Consider the following 21,184-nt stretch of genomic DNA (forward strand, 5'->3'; position numbering starts at 1 on the left):
CTTGTTTTTTACTCCTGATGCTTCAGTGTAACCATGACTCCATACTGCTGGGGCTCCAGATGCATCTCCTGCTGAAGGCTGGTCAATCTTGAAGCAGCGGATGTTACTAAGGAGAGAAAAGGTGGCAAGAATCATTAGGAATGGATGAGAGCTGCCACCCTCACCTGAGAAATGAAACTGCCAAGCGGTCTCCACCTTTGCTGTGTCTACTGTGAACGAAACACTTATCAGCGTCAGGAGCCTGCTCCTCAGGTGCTTTACATGGGTAAAGAGAACAAGGGCATGGATGCAGCACAAACAGCAGTTTTCTTGGTGACTATAGAGCGGCAAGTAGAGACTGACAGATTGCACACTACCTGTCTGCTCTTCTCTCAGTCTTGGCATGAGTAAGCACAACTTAGGACAACAGGAGATGCTCGGTTGATAAAGTACTTATGCCAGCTTGAGAACTGGAGTTTGACGCCTAGAATCTACACAAAAAGTTATAATCCCAGCACTGAGGAGGCAGACAGGACCCTTGGTCAGCCATCCTAGCCTAACGGTGAGCCCCAGGCCCAGATCCTGGTAAGAGACCTTGTCTCAAACAACAAAGCAGATGGCTCTTGAGCAATTAGGTTGATCTCTGGCTTCCATGCATACCTGCACATACATGAACATGAATACATACATACTTAAATAAAACTAAACTTAAAAGGAAACAAAAATTAAGTATCACGTTAAGTTATTATTCTTACTCCATGAAAAGAACAAATACCACAGTTGGGCCATGGTTAGAGAACCCTGTAGTGTTCATCTTCAGACCCAACTCTGTCCAGATCAGCCGTTCAAAGAGCCAACAAACACTACTGAGGACTTGGCACAGCCTAGATCTCCAGTTTTTTCCTTACCATCTACATTTAGGCTAAAAAAAAAAATACAACAGGCATACAAAATTTCATTAATAAATTACTAGTTCACTGCATGTTCTAAGATGTGAGCTTCAGATCCTCCCTCAGCTGTTAAAGGGTTCAATTGAACCAAAGCAGCAACATGCAGTAAAAAGGAGGAACTGCTCACTGTTTTTAAAGCAACCTATCAGATATCGCCTAGTGCTGCTGGGCAGGACATGCTGACCCATGGAAGGAGCCCTGCGAATGAGAGTGGGCACAATACAGCCTATTTATTGCATTATTACTATTGGGCTTTCTTTGCATAATTTAAACAAAAGAAAAAGTAAATACATGTATCATTTCTTGACAACCTAACTCTCTCTCTTTTTTTTTTTTTGGTCAGGAATCCAAGAATTTTAAATACCAGAATATTTTACGTAAGAACCAGTTAAAATTTATCTAGTGTTCACTCTAGTTGTAGAAATAGGTCACTGGAATTTCTCTGAAATTAATAAACTTAGCTAAAGAAAAGGTTCTAAGGGCTGCAGAGGTGGCTCATTGGGTAAATGGGAGTTGCTGTTTAAGGAGGAGGACCGGAGGACCCCACACTCACAAGGGGCTGGGCATGGCCGTGAGCACTGTAACCCCTGTGCTGGTTGTGGGATGTGGGGGTTAGGTAGGGACAGGAGGATTGCTGGGGTTTGCTGGCTGTCAGCCTAGCCACAGGTTTGGTGAGAGACCCTGCCCCAGAGTGGCAGAGCAGTCACCCCACACCTTCTCTGGCCTCTGAGAATACGCTTATGCGTGTTCAGGTGTGTGTACCCCCACCTCCACACACACAGTATACCCCAATTACTAGCCCACTTGGAAAACAGCTGCTATTAATATAAAGTTAATTCTTCACTTCATAGTGGGCTGTAAGTCCTCTTTTCAACAGTTTCAATCTTATCAATACAAGGCATAAAAAGTGAAAGTGTGTTGTGAGCTCACCGCAGGAGCTAGCACTAAGCTCTGTAAATGCTGTCATGTTCCTGTCTTCATCTGTCACACACCTGTGCTACCCTCCTGATTCTAAGGACAGCTGATGCTCCACTTCCAAAGACACCAGTAACCCTTACAGACCAAAAAGTTTTCTAATCATTACAGGAAAAACCTGAACGTCTCTGACTCATTCAACAATCTTTTGTAAGGAAGCAATCAGCTCTCTAGTTTAACCATGTAAGTGAGCAGGCTTTTGAGAAGATGGCTATGGGGACTGTCTGACATCCTGGCATCTGGAATGGGACTGAGCCCACGAGGCTCCGGCCAGGGAAGACTTCCTCTATGCACTCACTCTAGCTCCTGGACAAGTCCGATAATCCCTGGTCACAGTAATGTGTGGAAACTTCCAGAATTACTAAGAAAACACAGTCTCTGGGACTAACCAGAAGGTAACATTTTCAGTATTATGATTCATCCTTACTAATTATTTTTTAACTCTGAGAGCACAACGCCTTCACCACAAGAGGTAGGTCACTCCAGTAACATATGCTCATGCAAAGACTTTAACAGATTTATTTATGCAAATCTAACTGTGGGAGACTTTCCTATCATCTAGTATCTACTACCTATTTGTCTGCCTATCTACTTACCTACCATCTATCTTTCTACCTATCTATCATCATGCATCTACCACCTATGGCAGTTAAGCATATTGTTCTAATTATGTCACAAATATTTTCAAGTTATTTTATGCTAATTCTAAACACAACTATAAATAAGATGATAATTATCTCTGTGCTTAAAATACACACTAACTTTTTAAAATGAAAGCCTGAACTGAGGATTTAAGAACAGTTGATGACTTCTGGGGGATAAAGTCGGTTTTCTTTGAGGGTGTGGTAGGCTGACCACATTCCAGTGGATGGCCTCACACCTAGCAGTATATGAGTGGACTGGTTATTTAAACCCCACAAAGTTTCAGGGACTGGGAGGTAGAAGTTTATCTAGAAGGAACTGGGGGGAAGGGCATAGGTTGGGGATAAAGAAGCAAAAAAAAAAAAAAAAAAAAAAGAGAGAGAGAGAGAGAAAATGAATAAAAAAAATTTAGTACTACACAGACCCCTAACCTAAGTAAGAGTGTTTCTAAAGGTCTTGACAGGATGGGTAAGCCACTTTTAAAGGAAGCTGAAATAAGCTGGCTTCTCTTACAGAACCAATCCGAAATGTTCAAATATTTGCTTTTTTTCTTGATATGCTAATAAGCATGAACACCTTTTGTTTGTACTTCTTTTGTTAAATATTAACAACCTTGGCTCATTTTCTATTTGAATAAAAACTTTTTCCTTTTTTGAAAAAAAAAAAGGGGGGTTATTTTATTTTATGCACATGTGTTAACACGTGTGTGCAGGTGTCTGCTTAGGCCATAAGAGGTTATCAGATCCTCTGAACAGCATATGCTCTTAACCACTGAGCTCTCTCTCCAGCCCAAATAGAAACTTTTTTACTGGCTTATAAGAGTGCTGTCCACTAGCAATATCAAGACTTTAAATTAGTTTTATAGTATTTCTCATGTGTGTTTAGTAGACTAATATGTAGACTAATATATATGTACATTACTACACACACTGATTTCTCTTACTGAAAGTTCCTCAACCCTTTCTGACATAAAAATAATTTCTAGCTTATGAACAGAGTCAGATAATTTTATTCTACCTGAAATTTATCTGGTACAATTTCTCTATACAGCTAGTCCATATAAGGAGAAATCTTGATACAGTTCTTTTATATCTCTTGGAAATAGGTTCTCTCACTCTGTAGCTCAGGCAGTCCTGTAAATCACAGTATACCCTCAGCTGACCTAGAACTCATGGCAGTCCTTCTGCCTCAGTCTTCTCAGTGTTGGTTTACAGGTGTGAGCTATCACGCCTGGCACTGATCAATAAATACTCATGAAGATGAAAATACATGTTGATATTTCAAGGTACTCTTAGCTCTTGAACATCTCAGAGATGATGCCAGCCATTCCTGTCAGCTTAAAGGGCATGAGGAAACCAAGGTCTGAGGACTGAGGGAGTTAGGCTACACTCCCTAAACAGTGAAGAAAAAATCAGGTCTTCCCAGTGCTCTTTGTTTAGGGCGCATTCTGCAGTTATATACCAAATTAATTTTTTATTTAGTAAGTATTTAAAAAGCCAGCAAGTGAGCTTTAATTGGACCAGGTGGGTTCTACCCAGGAAGCTGGTCTTTTTTTAAGCTTTGATTTGGACTACCCAAAAGGTTCCTAATGGTCCATTCACCAAAATTCTAATATAGTCAGTTTTTCATAACATATCATGGATGACTTCCAGCAAAAGAATCCAGCAGCATATTATAAGAACATATGGCAGAAACAAAGACTACGCTGTTCAAGAATGCTATTTATAAAGGCAAGAGCCGACAAGCACATAGGAGGAAGCAGAAAGCACTCCACAGGCGAATACTCTGAGTATTTGCTACCTATCCTTTGGGGTAGGTTTTACATGTGCACATATTCACATGCACAATGCACACAGTTAATTTGAAAAAATGGGATAATATGTGCACAAATCTCTTTGTAAATTTTCTTTGTCTAATACTATACTCTAAAGAGCCTTTTGGTTACTACTATAGCCTGACATTAGGGTGTTAATGTATAAAATATTTGCAAAGCACAAGTTATTTAATTATATTAACTATATCTGGAGTTCTGCGATGAATATTCACACAGTGACATCTTTTCTACTGACGCTACATTAAACTTCAAGTGGTCACACTTTATCAACATCTACCATGAGCTCTATCAAGAAGGATCTAACTGCAACTTGTCTGCATTCCCTATTATTATTTTTCGAAGAATCCAGATTTTAGTATCTAATACCTTCTTTTACATCATCTACCTCCTTGGAAATCTTTCAGTGACATTTGCATTTAAGCATCACCATCAGGTTAGCAGGAGCCACTGGGATGTATGCTCCCATCTTGGACCATACCTTCTTTCTGAGTTCTCTTCTTCTGTGTAGATGGCTACTAAGTCAAAGGAATCTTCCCGTTTCAAGTGTTTATGAAGCCGTAAATCCCACTGCTAGTGAATGCTGGGGTGGGGGGTGTGACACAATGCTTCACAAATACTTACTTCAGCAGCTCCAGGCTTTTGTGGTCCAGGGTGAGGCGAGGGTTTCCAGTAAGGTCTAGCTCTTGAAGTTTAGGTGGCAGGTTTTCTGGTAACGTGATTTCACTTAGCTCATTACAGCTCAGGTCCACACACTGAGGGAACAATGGAAACAAGAAAGATGATCTGGAGCGGCTATAGGTTCCATGGTTGTGCTCTGCAGATGAGCACTGGTCAGAAAAAAGGCAGCTGCCTGCCACTCTACCATACATTTAAGGACGTGGCTACATAAACTCTTTTTACTTGCTTAGACTGCACTATTCACCTTTTCCCTTAATGCTTATCTCCGCATTTAAGATAAAGCATTAACTGGAAAAAAGGACTAGGTCTTTTCTCATTGCTTATATCTGTGCCTGCTTGGACCTTCAAGGTTATGTCAACATTAACATGACCCCAAAGGGCCTTCTCAATGCAAAACAAAAGATGAGGAAGACATAGAACTTAAAAAACAAAACAAAACAACTCCCTGGCAGCCTACAGACTGGGAAAAGTTCTTGACCAACTCTACATCTGACAAAGCGACATAAGGAACTCAAGAAATTAAACACCAACAAACCAAAATATCCCAATTAAAAAAATGGGTATAGAGCTAAACAGAGAATTCTCAACAGAAGAAAATTGAATGGCCAAGAAGCACCTAGGCCTTAGCAAATCAAAACGACTTTGAGATTCTAGCTTACACCTATCAGAATGGCTAAGACCAAAACCTCTCAAGTAACAGCACATGCTGGAGAGGGTTTGGAGAAAGGGGACCCTCTTCTATTGCTGCTGGGAGTGCAAACTTATACAACACTGTGGAAATCAATCTGGAGGTTTCTCAGAAAATTGGGAATAGATCTACTTCAAGACCCAGCTATACCACTCCTGGCCATATAACCAAAAGATGCTCCACTATACAACAAGGACACTTGCTCAACTATGTTCATAGCAGCTTTATCTATAATAGCCAGAAACTCAAAACAGCCAGGTGTCCCTCAATCAAAGAATGGATAAAGAAAATGTGGTACATTTACACAATGGAATACACTCAGCTATCAAAAACAAGGACATGGGGTGGAGAGATGGCTCAGAGGTTAAGAGCACTGGCTGTTCTTTCAGAGGTCCCGAGTTCAACTCCCGGCACCCATATGGTGGCTCACAACCATCTACAATGTGATCTAATGTCCTCTTCTGGCATGAAGGCACACATGCAGGCAGAACGCTGTCTACATAATAAATAAATAATTTTTTAAAAAAATAAACAAGGACGTGATGAAATAGAAAATATTATCCTGAGTAAGGTAACCCAGAGCCAGAAAGACACACATGGTATGTACTCACTTGTAAGTGGAGATTAGCCATAAAGTACAAGACAGCCATGCTACAGTTCATAGATACAAAGAATCTAAGTAAAAAGAAGGGCCCAAAGAAGAATGCTTGAATCTCACTTGTTAGGAAAAATCAGACATCTGAAGTAGATGGAGGAAGGGACCTGGGTGAAAGAACAGTGGTGAAAGGATCAGGTATGGGGGGAGGGTTGGGAAGAAGAAAGTGGGGGGACATCTCTGGGATGGGGGATGCTCCCCAGAGTCTATGCTGGTGACCCTAGCTGAGACTCTCAGCAGCAGGGATACGGAGCTGAAAAGGGTCATCTCCTGTAGCTAGGCAGGACTTCCAGTAGAGGGAGGGGGATATCAACCCCCACACAAAACCTTTGACCTAGCCAAACAATTATTGGCATGCCACGGAGAGCGCCCACTATTAATAATATCCTGCTGTACTTGCAGACAGGAGGCTAGTGTAACAGTCATCTGAGTGGCTTCACCCAGCAGCTGATGAAAACGGATGCAGAGACGCACAGGAAAACTTTAGGTGGCACTCAGGAAATCTAATGGAAAAGGGAGAGGAGGACTGAAAGAATCAGAGAGGTCAAGGACATCCCAAGACAACCTACAAAATCAACTAACCTGGGCCCATAGGGGCTCACAGAGACTAAACCCCAACCAGAGAACTTCCATGGGACGGGCCTAGGACCCCCACACATACATAACAGATACGTAGCTTGGTCCTCATGTAAGACTTCTAACAGCAGGAACAGGGACTGTCTCTGACTCTGTTGCCTGCCTTTGGATGCCCTTCCCCTAACTGGACTGTTTTGCTTAGCTTCAATAGAAGATGTGCCCAGTCCTACTTGACATGCTGAGGCAGGCTGATATCCATGGGATGTTGTCCCTTCTCTGGAAGGAAGTAGGGCATAGGGAGAGTGGAGAGGAGGGAAGAGGGCGGGACTAAAAGGAGAGAAGGGAGAGGAAGTTCCAACTGGGATGTAAAGTAAATAAATTAGTTAATGAAAAAATATAGACTATAGTTAATGTCTAAAAACAAACAAACACAAACATCAAAAAAAAAAAAAAAACAAAATAAAACAAAAAACCAAAAACCTGGACAAGAAAATAAATAACCCAATTACAAAAAGCTGGGTACAGAACTAATTGGTTTTCAAAAAGTGAAACACAAATGCTGAGAAAGACTTTAAAAAAATGTTTTACAAGCCAGGCATGGTGGTGCATGCCTATAATCCCAGCACCCAGGGAGGCAGGGGCAGGTGGATCTCTGTGAGTTTGAGGCCAGCCTGGTCTACAAAGTAAGTCCAGGACAGCCAACACTACACAGAGAAACCCTGTTTCGCAAAACAAACAAACAAACAAACAAACAAACAAACAAACAAACAAACTGTTTGATATCCTTAGCCATCAAGGAAATGCAAACCAAAACTACTTTGACATCCTACACCAAAAGATGTAATTTGACATATTCATATCAGAATGGCCAAGATTTAAAAAAAAAAAAAAATGACAGCTCATGAAGGCAAGGATATGGGCAAGAAGAACACTTACTCATTGCTGGTGGGAGTGCAAACTTATACAGTCACTATGGAAATCAGTGTGGCAGTTCCTCCGGAAGCTAGGAAAAGATCTACCTCAAGATCCAGATATACCACTCTTGGGCATATATCCAAAGGTCTCTATATACTACTACGGGAGACACTTGCTCATCCATATTCATTGGTGCTCTATTCATAGTAGCCAGAAATTGGAAAACACCTAGATAGCCATTAACTGATGAATGGATAATGAAAATGTGGTACATTTACACAATGGAAAATTACTCAGCTGTTAAGAAAATTATGGAACTTTATGTAAATGAATGTCACTAGAAAAAGGTCACCTTGAGGGAAGTAACCCAGATCCAAAAAGGGAAATGTTGTATGGTCTCTCTTCGATGTAGATGTTAGCTTTTAAGTTTTAGCTATGTGTGTTTCAATCCAAATAACCACAGAGCTTATGTGCCTAGTAAGGGACCAGTGGGGAGGAGGGGATCTCCCAAGGTAGGGCAGAGAGGTTAGTGTTATGAAAAGATAAAAAGGAAACTAGAATAGGAGGATCACGTGGGGGAGGGGATGGGAAGAAGGGGAAAGGAGGGAACATGCCGTGGTACGACTAACACCAAAGACTGTTTGAAAAACCATACAGAAATTTACTATTTGTAGAAGCATGCTAAAATATATAAATAGGACAGAAACCTAAAATGGAGTCACCACATAATAGGGGTGACAACACCCCAACTAGACATCTCATGCCACCAAGTAAAACTTCCAGTGCCAGGAATTTGTTACATTTTTTTTTTTGAGACCATTGGCTCAACAATGTTGGGAGACTGAGTACTTTCTACAACTTGCTGGTCAGTCTGTATTGCTGAAGAAAACACTTATGTTATCAAACATGGAGAGGCTGAGCTAGTACCCAATTATAAGCTATGACTTGTTTCATGGTACTAGAAGGTACTCTACACGCTTCTGGAGGAAAAACGGAATCATCAGTATCCTCCAGCTGCAAACTCTGAGATCTGCAATAGCAACATGCCTGCATATATACTGGTGCAACAGTGGCACAAATGACAGTAACAAACAACTTTTTGATTGGATTTAAGGCCTACTGCATGAGATGGAACCCGTACCTAACACTGCCAGAGTTGGCAAGAACCTGAAACTAGGTAGGTGACCAGCCTACGGAAAAACCTGTAACATTATTCTGCTAAGGAACATAGCAATAAAATGATATCCTGCTATAGCCATAGACCACTGGCTCACTGTTCCCACATTAGAGAGTGCAGCAGATGGGAATTAACCAGAGACCCACAACTGGACAAAGGCAGAGAAGTGAGACACTTTGGAGGACTCAGTGCTTAAGGAGATGCCTTCATCAAATCCCTCACTCAGAACTCAGACAGCTATACAGAGTAGTAGGTGGGAAGATAGCAAGAGTCAGAGTGGATGGATGACGCCAAGAAAACTGTTTTCAGACACAACAGGATGGACACACATATGAACTCACAGAGAGTGTGGTATCAGGCACAGACCTGTACGGGGTTCAAGCCAGATGGGATCCCAGTACTGACAGGGGGTTGTGGACATCAGTCCCACTGCTAACCAAGAAGTTGTTCGCAAGTGATGTCAAAGGAAAAATAAGCTTTCGGTAATGGGGTGTCATTGGGAATATTAACCACACTCCAGGCAGGCCACGTGCTCAGAGGTAGTTAGATTTCAAAGGAACAAAGTCAATGGTAGTTTTGTGGACTTTTGCTTCATTTTGCTTTGTTTATGGCACTTTTTCTTACTGGTCTTTTGCCTGTTTGTTTTGATATTTCCTGCTTTTTCACATTTATTTGTTGTTATTTATTTTTATTTTTGAAAGACAGTGAGAAAGAAGAACAAAGCTAGGTAGGGAAGGTGGGAGGTGCTGGAGGAGTTGGGGGAGGGCATAAACAAAATATATTAAAATTAATTAAAATTAATATAAAAAATTAATTAAAAAGTTCATCCACTGAACTTCCCCCAGACATGTAGGAAATGATTCATGATGCAGGAACACAGAAAAGAAAAAACTACCCTGGAAGGCTGCATAGTTGGTCTTAGGAATGCTAACAGCCAGTCAATAGGACAAAGAATTGGCTAGGTCAGTTGGGCAGGCAACCCATCTCTATCATCTTATATGTGACTACAAAAACCTTGAATTCTGAAATCACCACAGGAATGTTTGTCAGTTTGAGGCAGAATCAAGGTCTAAACTATAGATATTTCATTTTTTAAAAAGCTAGAGAAAAAAGATGCCTAAGAAGAGAAAGGTAAACAACCAGAAGTAGGCCTACCAACTGACTGAGCAAACTCTTCACTGTAAGTAAGAAGCCAAAGTATAGCATTGCTTTTCAAATAAAGGTGTACTTGGATATAATTATTCAAATGCAATTAATATTTAAACCCAATCTGAAGGTAGCTTTCTTTTCAATTGCTATGTACTAACTTCATTGATTTTTCTTGAATAGATTTTGGATTTAGTTATGAATATTTAAACAGACAAAAATCACAAACAGTGTATATATTTGTTTTCTAAAAGTCTATACTCTACCAAACAGTATTCAATTCTCCCAAATATTGTATATCCTAATATAAGAAATAAACTGCAAAATTTGAATTGAAGAAAAAGCATCCTGTATAACCCTAGAACCCTTGCCCCAGATATAGCCCATTGCAGCTCAGTATCCAAGCGGGTTCCCTAGTTAGGGGAACAGGGACTGTCTCAGACCTGAACTCAAGGGCTGGCTCTTTGACCTCGCCCACCCTCCGAGGGAGGAGCAGCCTTGCTAGGCCACAGAAGAGGACATTGTAGCTAGCCCTGAAGAGATCTGATAAGCTAGGATCAGATGGAAGGGGAGGAGGTCATCCCCCATCAGTGGACTTAGAGAGGGGCAGGGAGGAGATAAGGGAGGAGATAAGGGAGGGAGGGTGGGATTGGGAGGGAGTGAGGGAGGGGGCTACAGCTGGGATACAAAGTAAATAAACTGTAATTAATACAAAAAATAATAATAAATACAAAAAAAGAAAAACCTTCCTGTATTACAGATCAATTTTTTTCTTTTTACGTTTTAATACTGGCTATGGGTAGTCTGCGGCAATGTTACAGGCGACTGGCACATGCTTCTGTGTGCTTTGGTTTTACTCAAAGATCGTAGAGAAGAACCAGTATTTTCATGGTAAAGGAAAACGTTATTTTTTAAAAAGGGTAAAGCATTAAATGAAAATGAGATGAGATTTTTGACTGAAAAAGACCTGAAAGAAATTGTGAAGTCATCCCAAGCTGTCTTCCACAGGCCTTAGAGCAAGAGCACTCTGCCCTTCACCCACAGGAAATGCGAGCATGAACGGAGAGCATCCATGGCTGCTTCTGAAGTCCATTCCCAGTGCACCTTTGCACAAGAGCGTCGGTAAGCACTGGCCCCGTTCCTATCTACTGTAAGGTGAGGCACAGCCTTGAATCCAGAAGTATCTGGGCAAACTAGAGTTTAAAAACAGATGGAAACATAACCAGCCAGAGTGCCCCAATTTCATAGGCATGTTGAAATGTAGCCCAAGCTTCCCATTGGTCAGTGCCTGGGGAGGCCAGAACCAAGTGGCTTTAATGGCCACCTTCTGCTTGCTGCTTCTTTCCCAAGCCCTGTGATGGCGCTCTGCCCCAAACGAGAACTGACACCAGACTCCATGGCTGTCAGAACATTTCCTAGATGGCTGTTCTTGTATCTGATTCCAGGCCTTGGACGCTGGTTCCTGGTTCCTGCTGCTGTGTGTGCACCACAGAAGCCACCCTGACTTCAAACATCGGAGCCCAACTACTCTACCCACCTGCATCCTGACCTAGCTGCTTTCCATCCTCTGGTTTTCTGATGAATGCATCCTTTCCTTCTACCTTAACCCAGCCTTCTCCCCAGACTGTGAGGAATCTTTACAACAAAGCACACTCTCTCAGCAAGCAAGGTTGCTTGGTTCAGCTAAGTCAGGCTGAACTCTCAACTGACTTCGAGCTTGAACTCTCCTCCCTTGCTATCTATTTTCAGCTTCTTAGAGGCACTGATTAAAATAACTTAAGAGTCCATTCCTCAGGGATGAGCTTACGCAGCATGTCCACAGAATGTACAACACATACGAGAACCCGACAAACAGCACTTGCTGACGTGGTGTTGAAATCCCACAGCATAAGACATACTGACCAAGGTCTCATTACGGAACATCTATTTCACTCGCTTAAAAGAAATTCCACAAAAAATTACAGTAAGTTACTAATTTAAAAATTATTCAACTGAATATTTGGGTTTTAAAGCAGAAATACTACATTAGTAATGTAGCCTCTATGCAGTTCAGTGGACCCCAAAACAGAGAACAAATACCAGTGGCACAGCCACCTTGGTTTCTGGGACATGCCAGCCACCAATGGCCTAGAAATGGAGCCAGGCCCAGGTCCAGCCAGGCCAAGCCTTACGCTGTGATGTGGAACACATTTTTCTCACTAGCTGACTGAAATTAGTTGGTTATAGGGAGTTAAAACTAGCCTGGATACACGAGACCAGGTCTTTTAATAAAATTCATTTATTATTTTTTAAAAATTTATTATAGTTTATTCACTTTGTACCCCAGTTGTAGCTCCCTCCCTCGTCCCCTCCCAAACCCACCCTCACTCCCTCATCTCTGCCTATGCCCCTTCCCTAGTCCACTGATAGGGGAGGTTCTCCTCCCCTTCCTTCAGACCTAGCCTATCAGATCTCATCAGGACTGGTTGCAATGTCTTCCTCTGCGGCCTAGCAAGGCTGCTCCCCTCTCAGGGGGAGGTGATCAAAGAGCCAATCACTGAGTTCATGTCAGAGACAGCTCCTGTTCCCCTTACTAGGGAATTGACTTGGAAACTGAGCTTCCATGGGCTATATCTGTGCAGGGTCATGTCTTAAAAAACAAACAAACAGGAAAACAAAACAAAACAAAAAACAACTAATGCTATGAAGGAAGCTATGAATAGACATTTTCCTTTGCAGTGTGGTACTTAAGGGCACCTGGTGAAAACAAGCTAAATAAACCATTATCTTACCCTTTAAAATTATTCTGTTATGTTTTATAACTGCAATGAATATAACACCTTTATGAGATACACTGCAACTACCATTGTACTTTATTTTTAAGGAACAATGTGAATAAAATGTAGAGTATTAGGCTCAACAATAAAACTATTCTTTCTGTACTAAAAATAGACTCTATAGTCTACGAGCTGAAGAGGTGTCTTATTCAGTGAAATTACTTTCCCTGCAAGCTTGGTGACCTGATTTTGTCTCTAGGACCCATGTGAAGGCAGAACAAGAGAGCAACTCCACACAGGTTGTCTTCTGATCTCCAGCATGCCATGGTATACACATGCCAATACATTTATTGTATATGTATGTATCATACATACATAATAATAACAATAAAACAATTTTAAAAGAGGCTATAGGCTTTGTTTTGCAGTGAAGACTTCCACAGGTTTATTAATCATTTGAAACCAGGAATTTATTTTTAGAAAGTTGAAATGTGTAAATATACCATTTAGACTTATAAAAAAAAAAACAACTTTTTTTCAACAGCAATTTGGGCACATAAAAAAAATACTTGCTTTTACTCAAACTCCAGCCACCTGCCTCCTAAAAAAATTAATATGGGAAATGATACAGCATACAAAAATGGAATTAAAGGAAACTGATTTAAAAGCAGTACCAGAAGCAAGCAAAAGGGAGTTTCAGGGCAGCAGAAATGGCTCAGCAGCTGAGGATACTGACTGCTCTTGCAGAGGACCAGCATCTGGTACTCAGCATCCAGATGACAGCTCACAATTTCCACTTCAAGGGGATCCAGTGCCCTCTTCTGGCCTTCACAGGTACCATGTACACATAGAATACATTTTCTTTTTAAGAAGCAACACACACATACACACACACACACACACACACACACTAAAACGAAACTTTAAAGGGGGGGGTATAAAGTGTGCTATATAGAAAATAGCAGAAAAAAAGGAACTCAACAGAAATAGTAAGTACGGATTTTAGAATCCAGAAATTTAAGGAAAAAAAGCTAAGATAGGATTAGCTTTCACTCAGTAAGACCATATTTTGGCATGCAGATAACCTAGAACAGATATAGCCCATGGCAGCTCAGTGTCCAAGTGGGTACCCTAGTAAGGGGAACAGGGGCTGCCTATGATATGAACTCAGTGGCTGGCTCTTTGTTCACCTCTCCCTGATGGGGAAACAGTCTTGCCAGGCCACAGAGGAAGACAATGCAGCCAGTCCTGATGAGACCTGATATGTTAGGGTCAGAGGGAAGGGGAGGAGGACCTTTTCTACTAGTGGACTTGGGAGGATATGAGGGAGGGAGGGTGGAATTTGGAAGGGATGAGGGAGGGGTCTATAGCTGAGATACAAAGTAAATAAACTGTAATCAATAATAAATTAATAAAAAAGGAAAATAAATCATAAAAGACCGTATTTTGTAGGCTACAGTAAAAATCTGAGAAGTAAATGTCTATTCCTATTCCCCCACTTCTCACCCTATGGGTGCTAAGTCATGATAGTCAGTGTTAATTGTCAACTTGACAGAATCTAGAATTACCAGTGAGGATTACCTTGATTAAAAGAACTGATATAGAAAGGCCCATCTGACTTGTAGCAGGCCTACCTCCTGAGTGGGGGGGCTCCTGTACTGCATACATAGAGACTACGCTATGCCCAAGCACGCACTCATCCCTCTCTCTGCTGACTGTGAGTGCAATGTGGCTAGCTCCAAGCTCTGCTGCCCTGACTGAGAGCTCAAGTCAGTCCTTTCTCCTGTGAGCTACTTTTGTCAGGGTCTTTTACTGCAGCAGGTAACACTAATTACGATGTAAATACTGAAACTTAGGGCTTCACACTGTATCGATTTGTATTTTCAACAGGATATTTAAAAAGAAAGCAAACAAATAAGAAAGCCCACACCAGAACGAAATTCTCTGCACCTGAGACTTACATGACATTAAGCCAGGCACAAAAACTCAACAGGGACAAGGTTGTGTGGAATCTCCTACTAGCATGTCAGCCTGAGGGAATGCCGCCACAGCCCAGCCCCCACAGAGTCTGAAAAGCCACAAACCTTGACTTCCGGGAGCTGCATCACTTCAGGAAACACTTCGATGCAATTGGAGTGAGCAATCACTGTATGCATGCGCCTGCAATTCATGATTGTTGTTGGGATGGCTTTCAATTTATTCCCACTGATATCAATTTCTTCAAGTTCCTCTAGTTTTGCCATTTTACTAAAAGAAATGGATGGGAGAATCAACAATTAACTGTACAAATGCAATGAGAAAAAAGTGGAATTTATGACTTTAAAGGATCACTTATAATAGTCATTTTTATAGAAAATTTTCACTGTTGCTTTTGAGAAGCGAAACGTTTAATCATTTCCTTTCCTTTTACTGAACACACACTTAAGCGCAACTTTTAAGCTGATGACAAAAAAGAAAGTGGAGGTTCTTTTCCTCTCAGAATTTCTTGTACCATGCAGCTTAATCTGAACTCCAGTGGGAATCCTACTTCAACTCGTCAACAGCCAACATTAATTACCGTGCCTGCTTTGAGCTTAGGCTGAGAGCATAACTCTTTGTGTTGGGATGAATACTCAAGAGGATGCAGAGGACAGTACAACAGCTCTTATTAGGTGAGCTTTTGTCCTCAGATCCAGCACCCAAACCATAGTGGATTACAAAGTGGTGGTGAGGAGCAAGGTAGGTTGAAAGACATCTAATTCGTCTCTTCTCATTCTAGAAGAGCCTTCATTCAAGATAATTCCAAAAGGAACTCCTTTCATGTCTTATTCATCGTTTATGTAGATGGATCATCTCAAACTTACTTTAGTGACATTTTAATGTAATTTAGCATTTTATTTAAGAATATTTTTCCAAATGTGTAATTTTAATCATTAAACTAGGGAACACTTTAAGAACCAGAGTTGCATGCCTTTTCTGTCAATCTGGAGGACGTAAGTTCTTCACCAAGACAGCATTCACCCCTCAGATCCACTTCCCACCTGCTAAAGAGTGGTCAAAGACTGTGGGAACCCTCATGAGCTTACAGTCCCTGGCATTATTTCTACTCACGCTTCTCCCTGTCCCAACACATTTAAAAAATGGACCAACAAACACTACTGCTGTGTCACCTCTCAAATGTTAGAGATTATCTCTTTCTTGTCTTGATATAAACATATGCCTCAGATATAACAGTAAGTTTTCTTATGACATCATGTCTTTTCATATCATAAAACACATCCACCAGGCTATGTGGTTATACTACAAATAATAATATAGAAGCATGAGGTAGTTAATTTAATGACACTTGGAAATCATATGTATTTTAATATGTTGTCCCTCACATATTAAAAGATATATGAAGAAATCAATGAATAATGAGGCATGAAAAATAAAGGAAGATATGGAAATTAGGCCCGAGTAAGAAAGAGTTTTCATTACTCAACACAGAAGGAAGGCAGCTTAGCAACGTTTGACCGCTAGAGCATGCTCACAACCATCTGGTTAGTGGGCTATTTGGAGGGAGGGAGACAGTCTTGAGTATGAGAGATGCTACATCTCATGACCCTATGAGAGAGAAATCATAGCTAGATTATTTTTTTTCCAAGTACATAAAAGTCTTTTGTAAACTTCATCTTGGTGATTAACACTTGGCATGGGTAAGGAGGCATTGCCTCAGAGCCAATGATCACTTTTCACACAGGTGGCTGGGATAATCTCTTGTGCACTGTGTAAAAGGTGCCTTCTATTATTCAAATATTGATCTCTGTGCCAGCCCAGAGCTGAGAACTTTGGTATTGTTAGTGAACATCTTCTCCATCACCTTCAGACTAGTTTAATAAAGAGCTGAATGGCTCATAGAAAAGCAGAAGAGGATAGGCTTCTGGCAGAAATAGAAATGCTGGGAAAGAATCACGTTCCTGGAGTCATCAGCCAGCCATGGAGAAAAAAAAACAGGTGCTGGTGCTGAGGAGAGGTAACAAGCCACGTGACAGAACGTAATTAGTACAAACAGGTTAATTTATGTTATACGAGTTAGTTGGGAACAAGCCCAAGTTAAGGCCAAGCTTTCATATTAATAAAAGGTCTCCATGTCATTACTTGGATGGCTGGTGGGTCCAGACAGTCTGGTGATAATTGGTGTCCAATGTTGATAACAGATACCATCCAAAGAGATTTTTAGTCAATTAAAAAACATGAGAGTGACTGTGCCCATTCCCCAAACATTATCTTTGCATTCCACGGTAAAGTACAAATGCATAGAAGCAGCAGTTTAACCATCAACATCAAATGATGGGGAGATGGGAATGAAAAACCAAAGCCATGTCTGAAGTCAATGCATCCCCCTCTTTCTTCAAAAGACTGGGAGGGAGCCCTGGCAGCACAAAGAATATTATTTTGATTTGGTGCCTAGGCTGAGCTGCAATGACCAGCAGAATACCACGAGGGTAGTTTGCTCCTTTGATGTCTAGGTGTGTGTCCCAAGTCCTAACTTGTAAGATAAATGTCAGTGAAATGGAAGTAGAGTAAATCCTCTTGGCAAGCTCAGTGTATGGGGCTTTGTGAAGGCAGAAAGAATGCTACTGCTCCGAGACCAAACAATCAGACTATCCTAGGGCAGTCCTTTACAATGTCAAGCAATTTCTATGGTAGTACAGGTCACCACTATATTTTTGTCTTTTTTTTTTTTTCCTTTCCTTCCTCCTCCTTTTTGAGGTGCTAAGGAGAGGTGAGGAGCCATGTGGCAGAACATAATTTGTATAAATGTAGCATGTCTTCTGCATGCTATGTCAGCTTTCTGACCCTGTGCTACACCATCCAAGTTTCCTTGTATGTGTGTATGTATGTGTGTGTGTGGTATACATGTGGGTGGTAGTGCGTGGAGGCCACTGAATGTCTTTTTCTACTTCTCCCCACTCTGACTTTCAAGATAGTCATTTGTTTAGTGGTCTACTATGAAGGAAGCAAAAAGTTCGTAGGCCTTCTCACTTGAACATGGAGCCCAGCGATTGGCAAAGCTGGCCAAACAGTGAGCAGCATCTGCCTGCCTGCCTTCCCAGAGCTGGGGTTACAGTCATATGTTGGCATGCCTGCTTTTATGTGAACTCCAGGGATTGGAAGTGGGGTCCTCATGATTGTGGTGTGAGCAATGGACCCAGTGGGTCATCCCAAGCCAGGTATGAATAAAAATGGGTTCCTGGTTTACATGCCAACATGTTCTTTCATATACACAAATGGTGAACAAATGATTTGACTATAGGTAATATTCACTAAGTGCTCAAAAAATACCATAAAATAAATAAAAAACTACCCATGCAGTTTTACTCAATACCACATAAAAAATCAATAGGTTCAAATGGTCTCAAAAGTTGCTATTACCAACCTCCTCGACGGGGGAGTCTGCACTAAGTGCTAAATATGAACCGAATCCTATAACATGTATTTTTAAAATTTATTGCTTGTTTATATGTATGTGTCTGTGTGTGTGTGTGTACATGCTTGTAGGTATTTAGCAAGTCCAGAAGAGGGTGTCAGGTCCTCTAGAACTGGTGATATAGTTGCTTGATCTAGATTTGGGGTGTTAAGAACAAAACTTGGGTCTTTTGAAAGAGAAGCAAACCTCCAACTACTGAGTCATATTCTAGAAAGCTCTATGTCGTCTCTGTCTCTCTCTTTCTCCTTCTGTATGTGCAAGTATTTTTAAGAAGAAAAGCCTGTTTAAAAAGTGAAAGTCTCTGCATGGCGGTGATATACACCTTTAATCCCACCACTCAAGAAGCAAAGGCAGGTGGTTCTCTGTGAGTTAGAGGCCAGCCTGGTCTACAGAGCTAGTTCTAGGACAGGCAAGGCTATATAAAAAAACCTTATCTCCAAAACCCAAAAGACAAAAAGTTGTTCTAAGGCAATACTTGTGGATTTCAGCTTGCAAAAAAGAGAACTATAAATGAGGGAGGAAGAACAAACATACTTGACATCACTTTGGGCTGGAGCTTCCGCTGTGACATCTCCCCTTCTGTGAACATGTATGTAAAAACGTCACATTACAACCCTCTGTTACCTTGCTGGGAAGCTCTGAAGCCGGTTGTAGGCCATGTGCAGGATCTTCAGCCGTGGGTGCCCTGTTAACAAGGGCACACACTTATCCGTGAGGCTGTTGTTTGTCAAGTACAACTCCTGTAGTATGCTGGTCGTTTCCTCAGACAGTGTGGCTGGAGGCAGGGTTTCCAGTTGGTTCGCAGATGCATTCAGGAACCTCAGGCTGCAGGGGCAAAATGCAGGGAACTTCATTAATAAGCTGGAGCTCCCTCAGCAAATCCACAAGCTACAAGAGCGGGCAAAGGTAGGAGCTAGGTTTAGAAACAGGAATTGGTTTCAGGGAATTCAATTCAGGAGGCGTATGGATCCCCAGCCTACAATCTATGGTGAACATAACAGCAATCTGAAATTAAACACGGAAAAAAAAAAATCACCTTTTACTGAAATTCAAAGATCACACAAAATGCTTCTTTTTCTAGCTGGTAGAGAATGGAAGAGGCAAGGTTAATAATCTGACTTAGGGAAGAAAGCAGTAATCACTTCTTTTTAAAATAAGGAAGTACTTATACTCAAAACAATTCAGTTAGATCACAACAAAACTGAGGTGATGTGTTCCTTTTCATTATGATGTTTGTACACGTTTTACTGTCAAATATTCACAGCAATCTGAAGGAATCTACTCTGTAGCAAAATAACGGACTACTGCTAGCAACAGGAATGAAGAATTACAAACAATGAATCAATGGCTGAATCTCACAAAAACAGTGGTGAGAGCAGCCAGACACAGCTGGCTTGGTTACATCACTACGGAAGCCAAAGACAGACAAAACCACTGTGTGGTAATAGTTGTCAAGGTGGCTACAGTGCATGGGTGCGTAGGAAGTCAATACAAGAAGTTGTCAGATGTTTCTATCTCCTTGGACTGAGTGTGATTATACAAGTATGTTTACTTAGATGGTCACCAGGTCCTACCCTCAGGATTTTCCTATGTACTTTCCCATACTTACAGTATACTTCAGGAAGATTAATACTCAAACAAGCAGGCAAGACAATATATGCTGCCATGGTTACCAGATGATGGTGTGAACAATGGTAAAATACAAATAACAGGTTTATACCTATGATAACTCAAATCATTTCCTTCCACTTACTGTGAAACACAGGCTCAAGATCAATGCAGTGAGGACAGTGAGAGAACCCTTGCCTCAATAAGGTTCCATATTATCCAAGGGGCAGCATCGACAAGGTGAGCAGAGCATGTCACAGTTCTGGACTCAGATAGCAGGTGTGCATGTGCAGCAGCAAGGCATGCTGTGCTCAGCACACAGAGTCACCAGCCAAAGTGGTGGACAACTCCACCTGCCCACCACAGAGACCTGCATAAGGACAGACACCTTTCTCATGGTGCAAAAACATTCTGGTTTAACAACTAGTCAACATGCAGAGAAAAGCGACTGCAAGAGACCCAGCCCTACAGAGGACATCAAATCACACCCAATCATCCAGGCTCAGGGAGCATCACGAATGAGGAGACAGAAAGACTAAGAGTCAGAGGTGGTGGGTGTCTGTAATGGTATATACTCACTCATATAGACATGCAATACAGGATAAACCCACTAAAATCTGTACATCTAATGAAACTAATCGAGAGGACCCTGACTAAAACGCTCAATCCCCATCCTGAAAGGCAAAGAGGATGGACATCAGAAGAAGAAGAAAACAGGAAACAAGCTAGAAACCTGCCACAGAGGGCCTCTGAAAGGCTCTACCTGCAGACTATCAAAGCAGATGCTGAGACTTATGGCCAACTGTTGGGCAGAGTGCATGGAATCTTATGAAAGAAGTGGGAAATAGTAAGATCTGGAGAGGACAGGAACTCCACAAGGAGAGCAACAGAACCAAAAAATCTGAGCACAGGGGTCTTTCCTGAGACTCATACTCCAACCAAGTACCAGGCATGGAGATAACCTAGAACCCCTACACAGATGTAGCCCATGGCAGTTTAGTGTCCTAGTAATGGGAAGAAGGACTGCCTCTGACATAATCTGATTGGCCTGCTCTTTGATCACCTCCCCCTGAGGGGTGAGTAGCCTTACCAGGCCACAGAAGATGACAATGCAGCCACTCCTGATGAGATCTGATAGACTAAGACCAGAAGG

General features: G+C 41.5%; 1 protein-coding gene across 1 annotated transcript in view; it reads right to left on the minus strand.

Moving 5' to 3' along the window:
- Nucleotides 1–21,184, minus strand: part of Phlpp1 (PH domain and leucine rich repeat protein phosphatase 1) — a 213,136-nt gene that overhangs the window by 18,759 nt on the left and 173,193 nt on the right. The window contains exons 11-14 of the mRNA XM_060371441.1: nt 19,048–19,248; nt 15,056–15,218; nt 5,002–5,132; nt 2–106 (exon numbers count right to left, since the gene is read on the minus strand). Of these exons, the coding sequence (XP_060227424.1) occupies nt 2–106; nt 5,002–5,132; nt 15,056–15,218; nt 19,048–19,248 (600 nt within the window). The remainder of the gene's footprint in view (nt 1; nt 107–5,001; nt 5,133–15,055; nt 15,219–19,047; nt 19,249–21,184) is intronic.

The sequence above is a fragment of the Meriones unguiculatus genome, chromosome 18, assembly GCF_030254825.1.
Source record: "Meriones unguiculatus strain TT.TT164.6M chromosome 18, Bangor_MerUng_6.1, whole genome shotgun sequence".
NCBI classification, from domain to species: Eukaryota; Metazoa; Chordata; class Mammalia; order Rodentia; family Muridae; genus Meriones; species Meriones unguiculatus.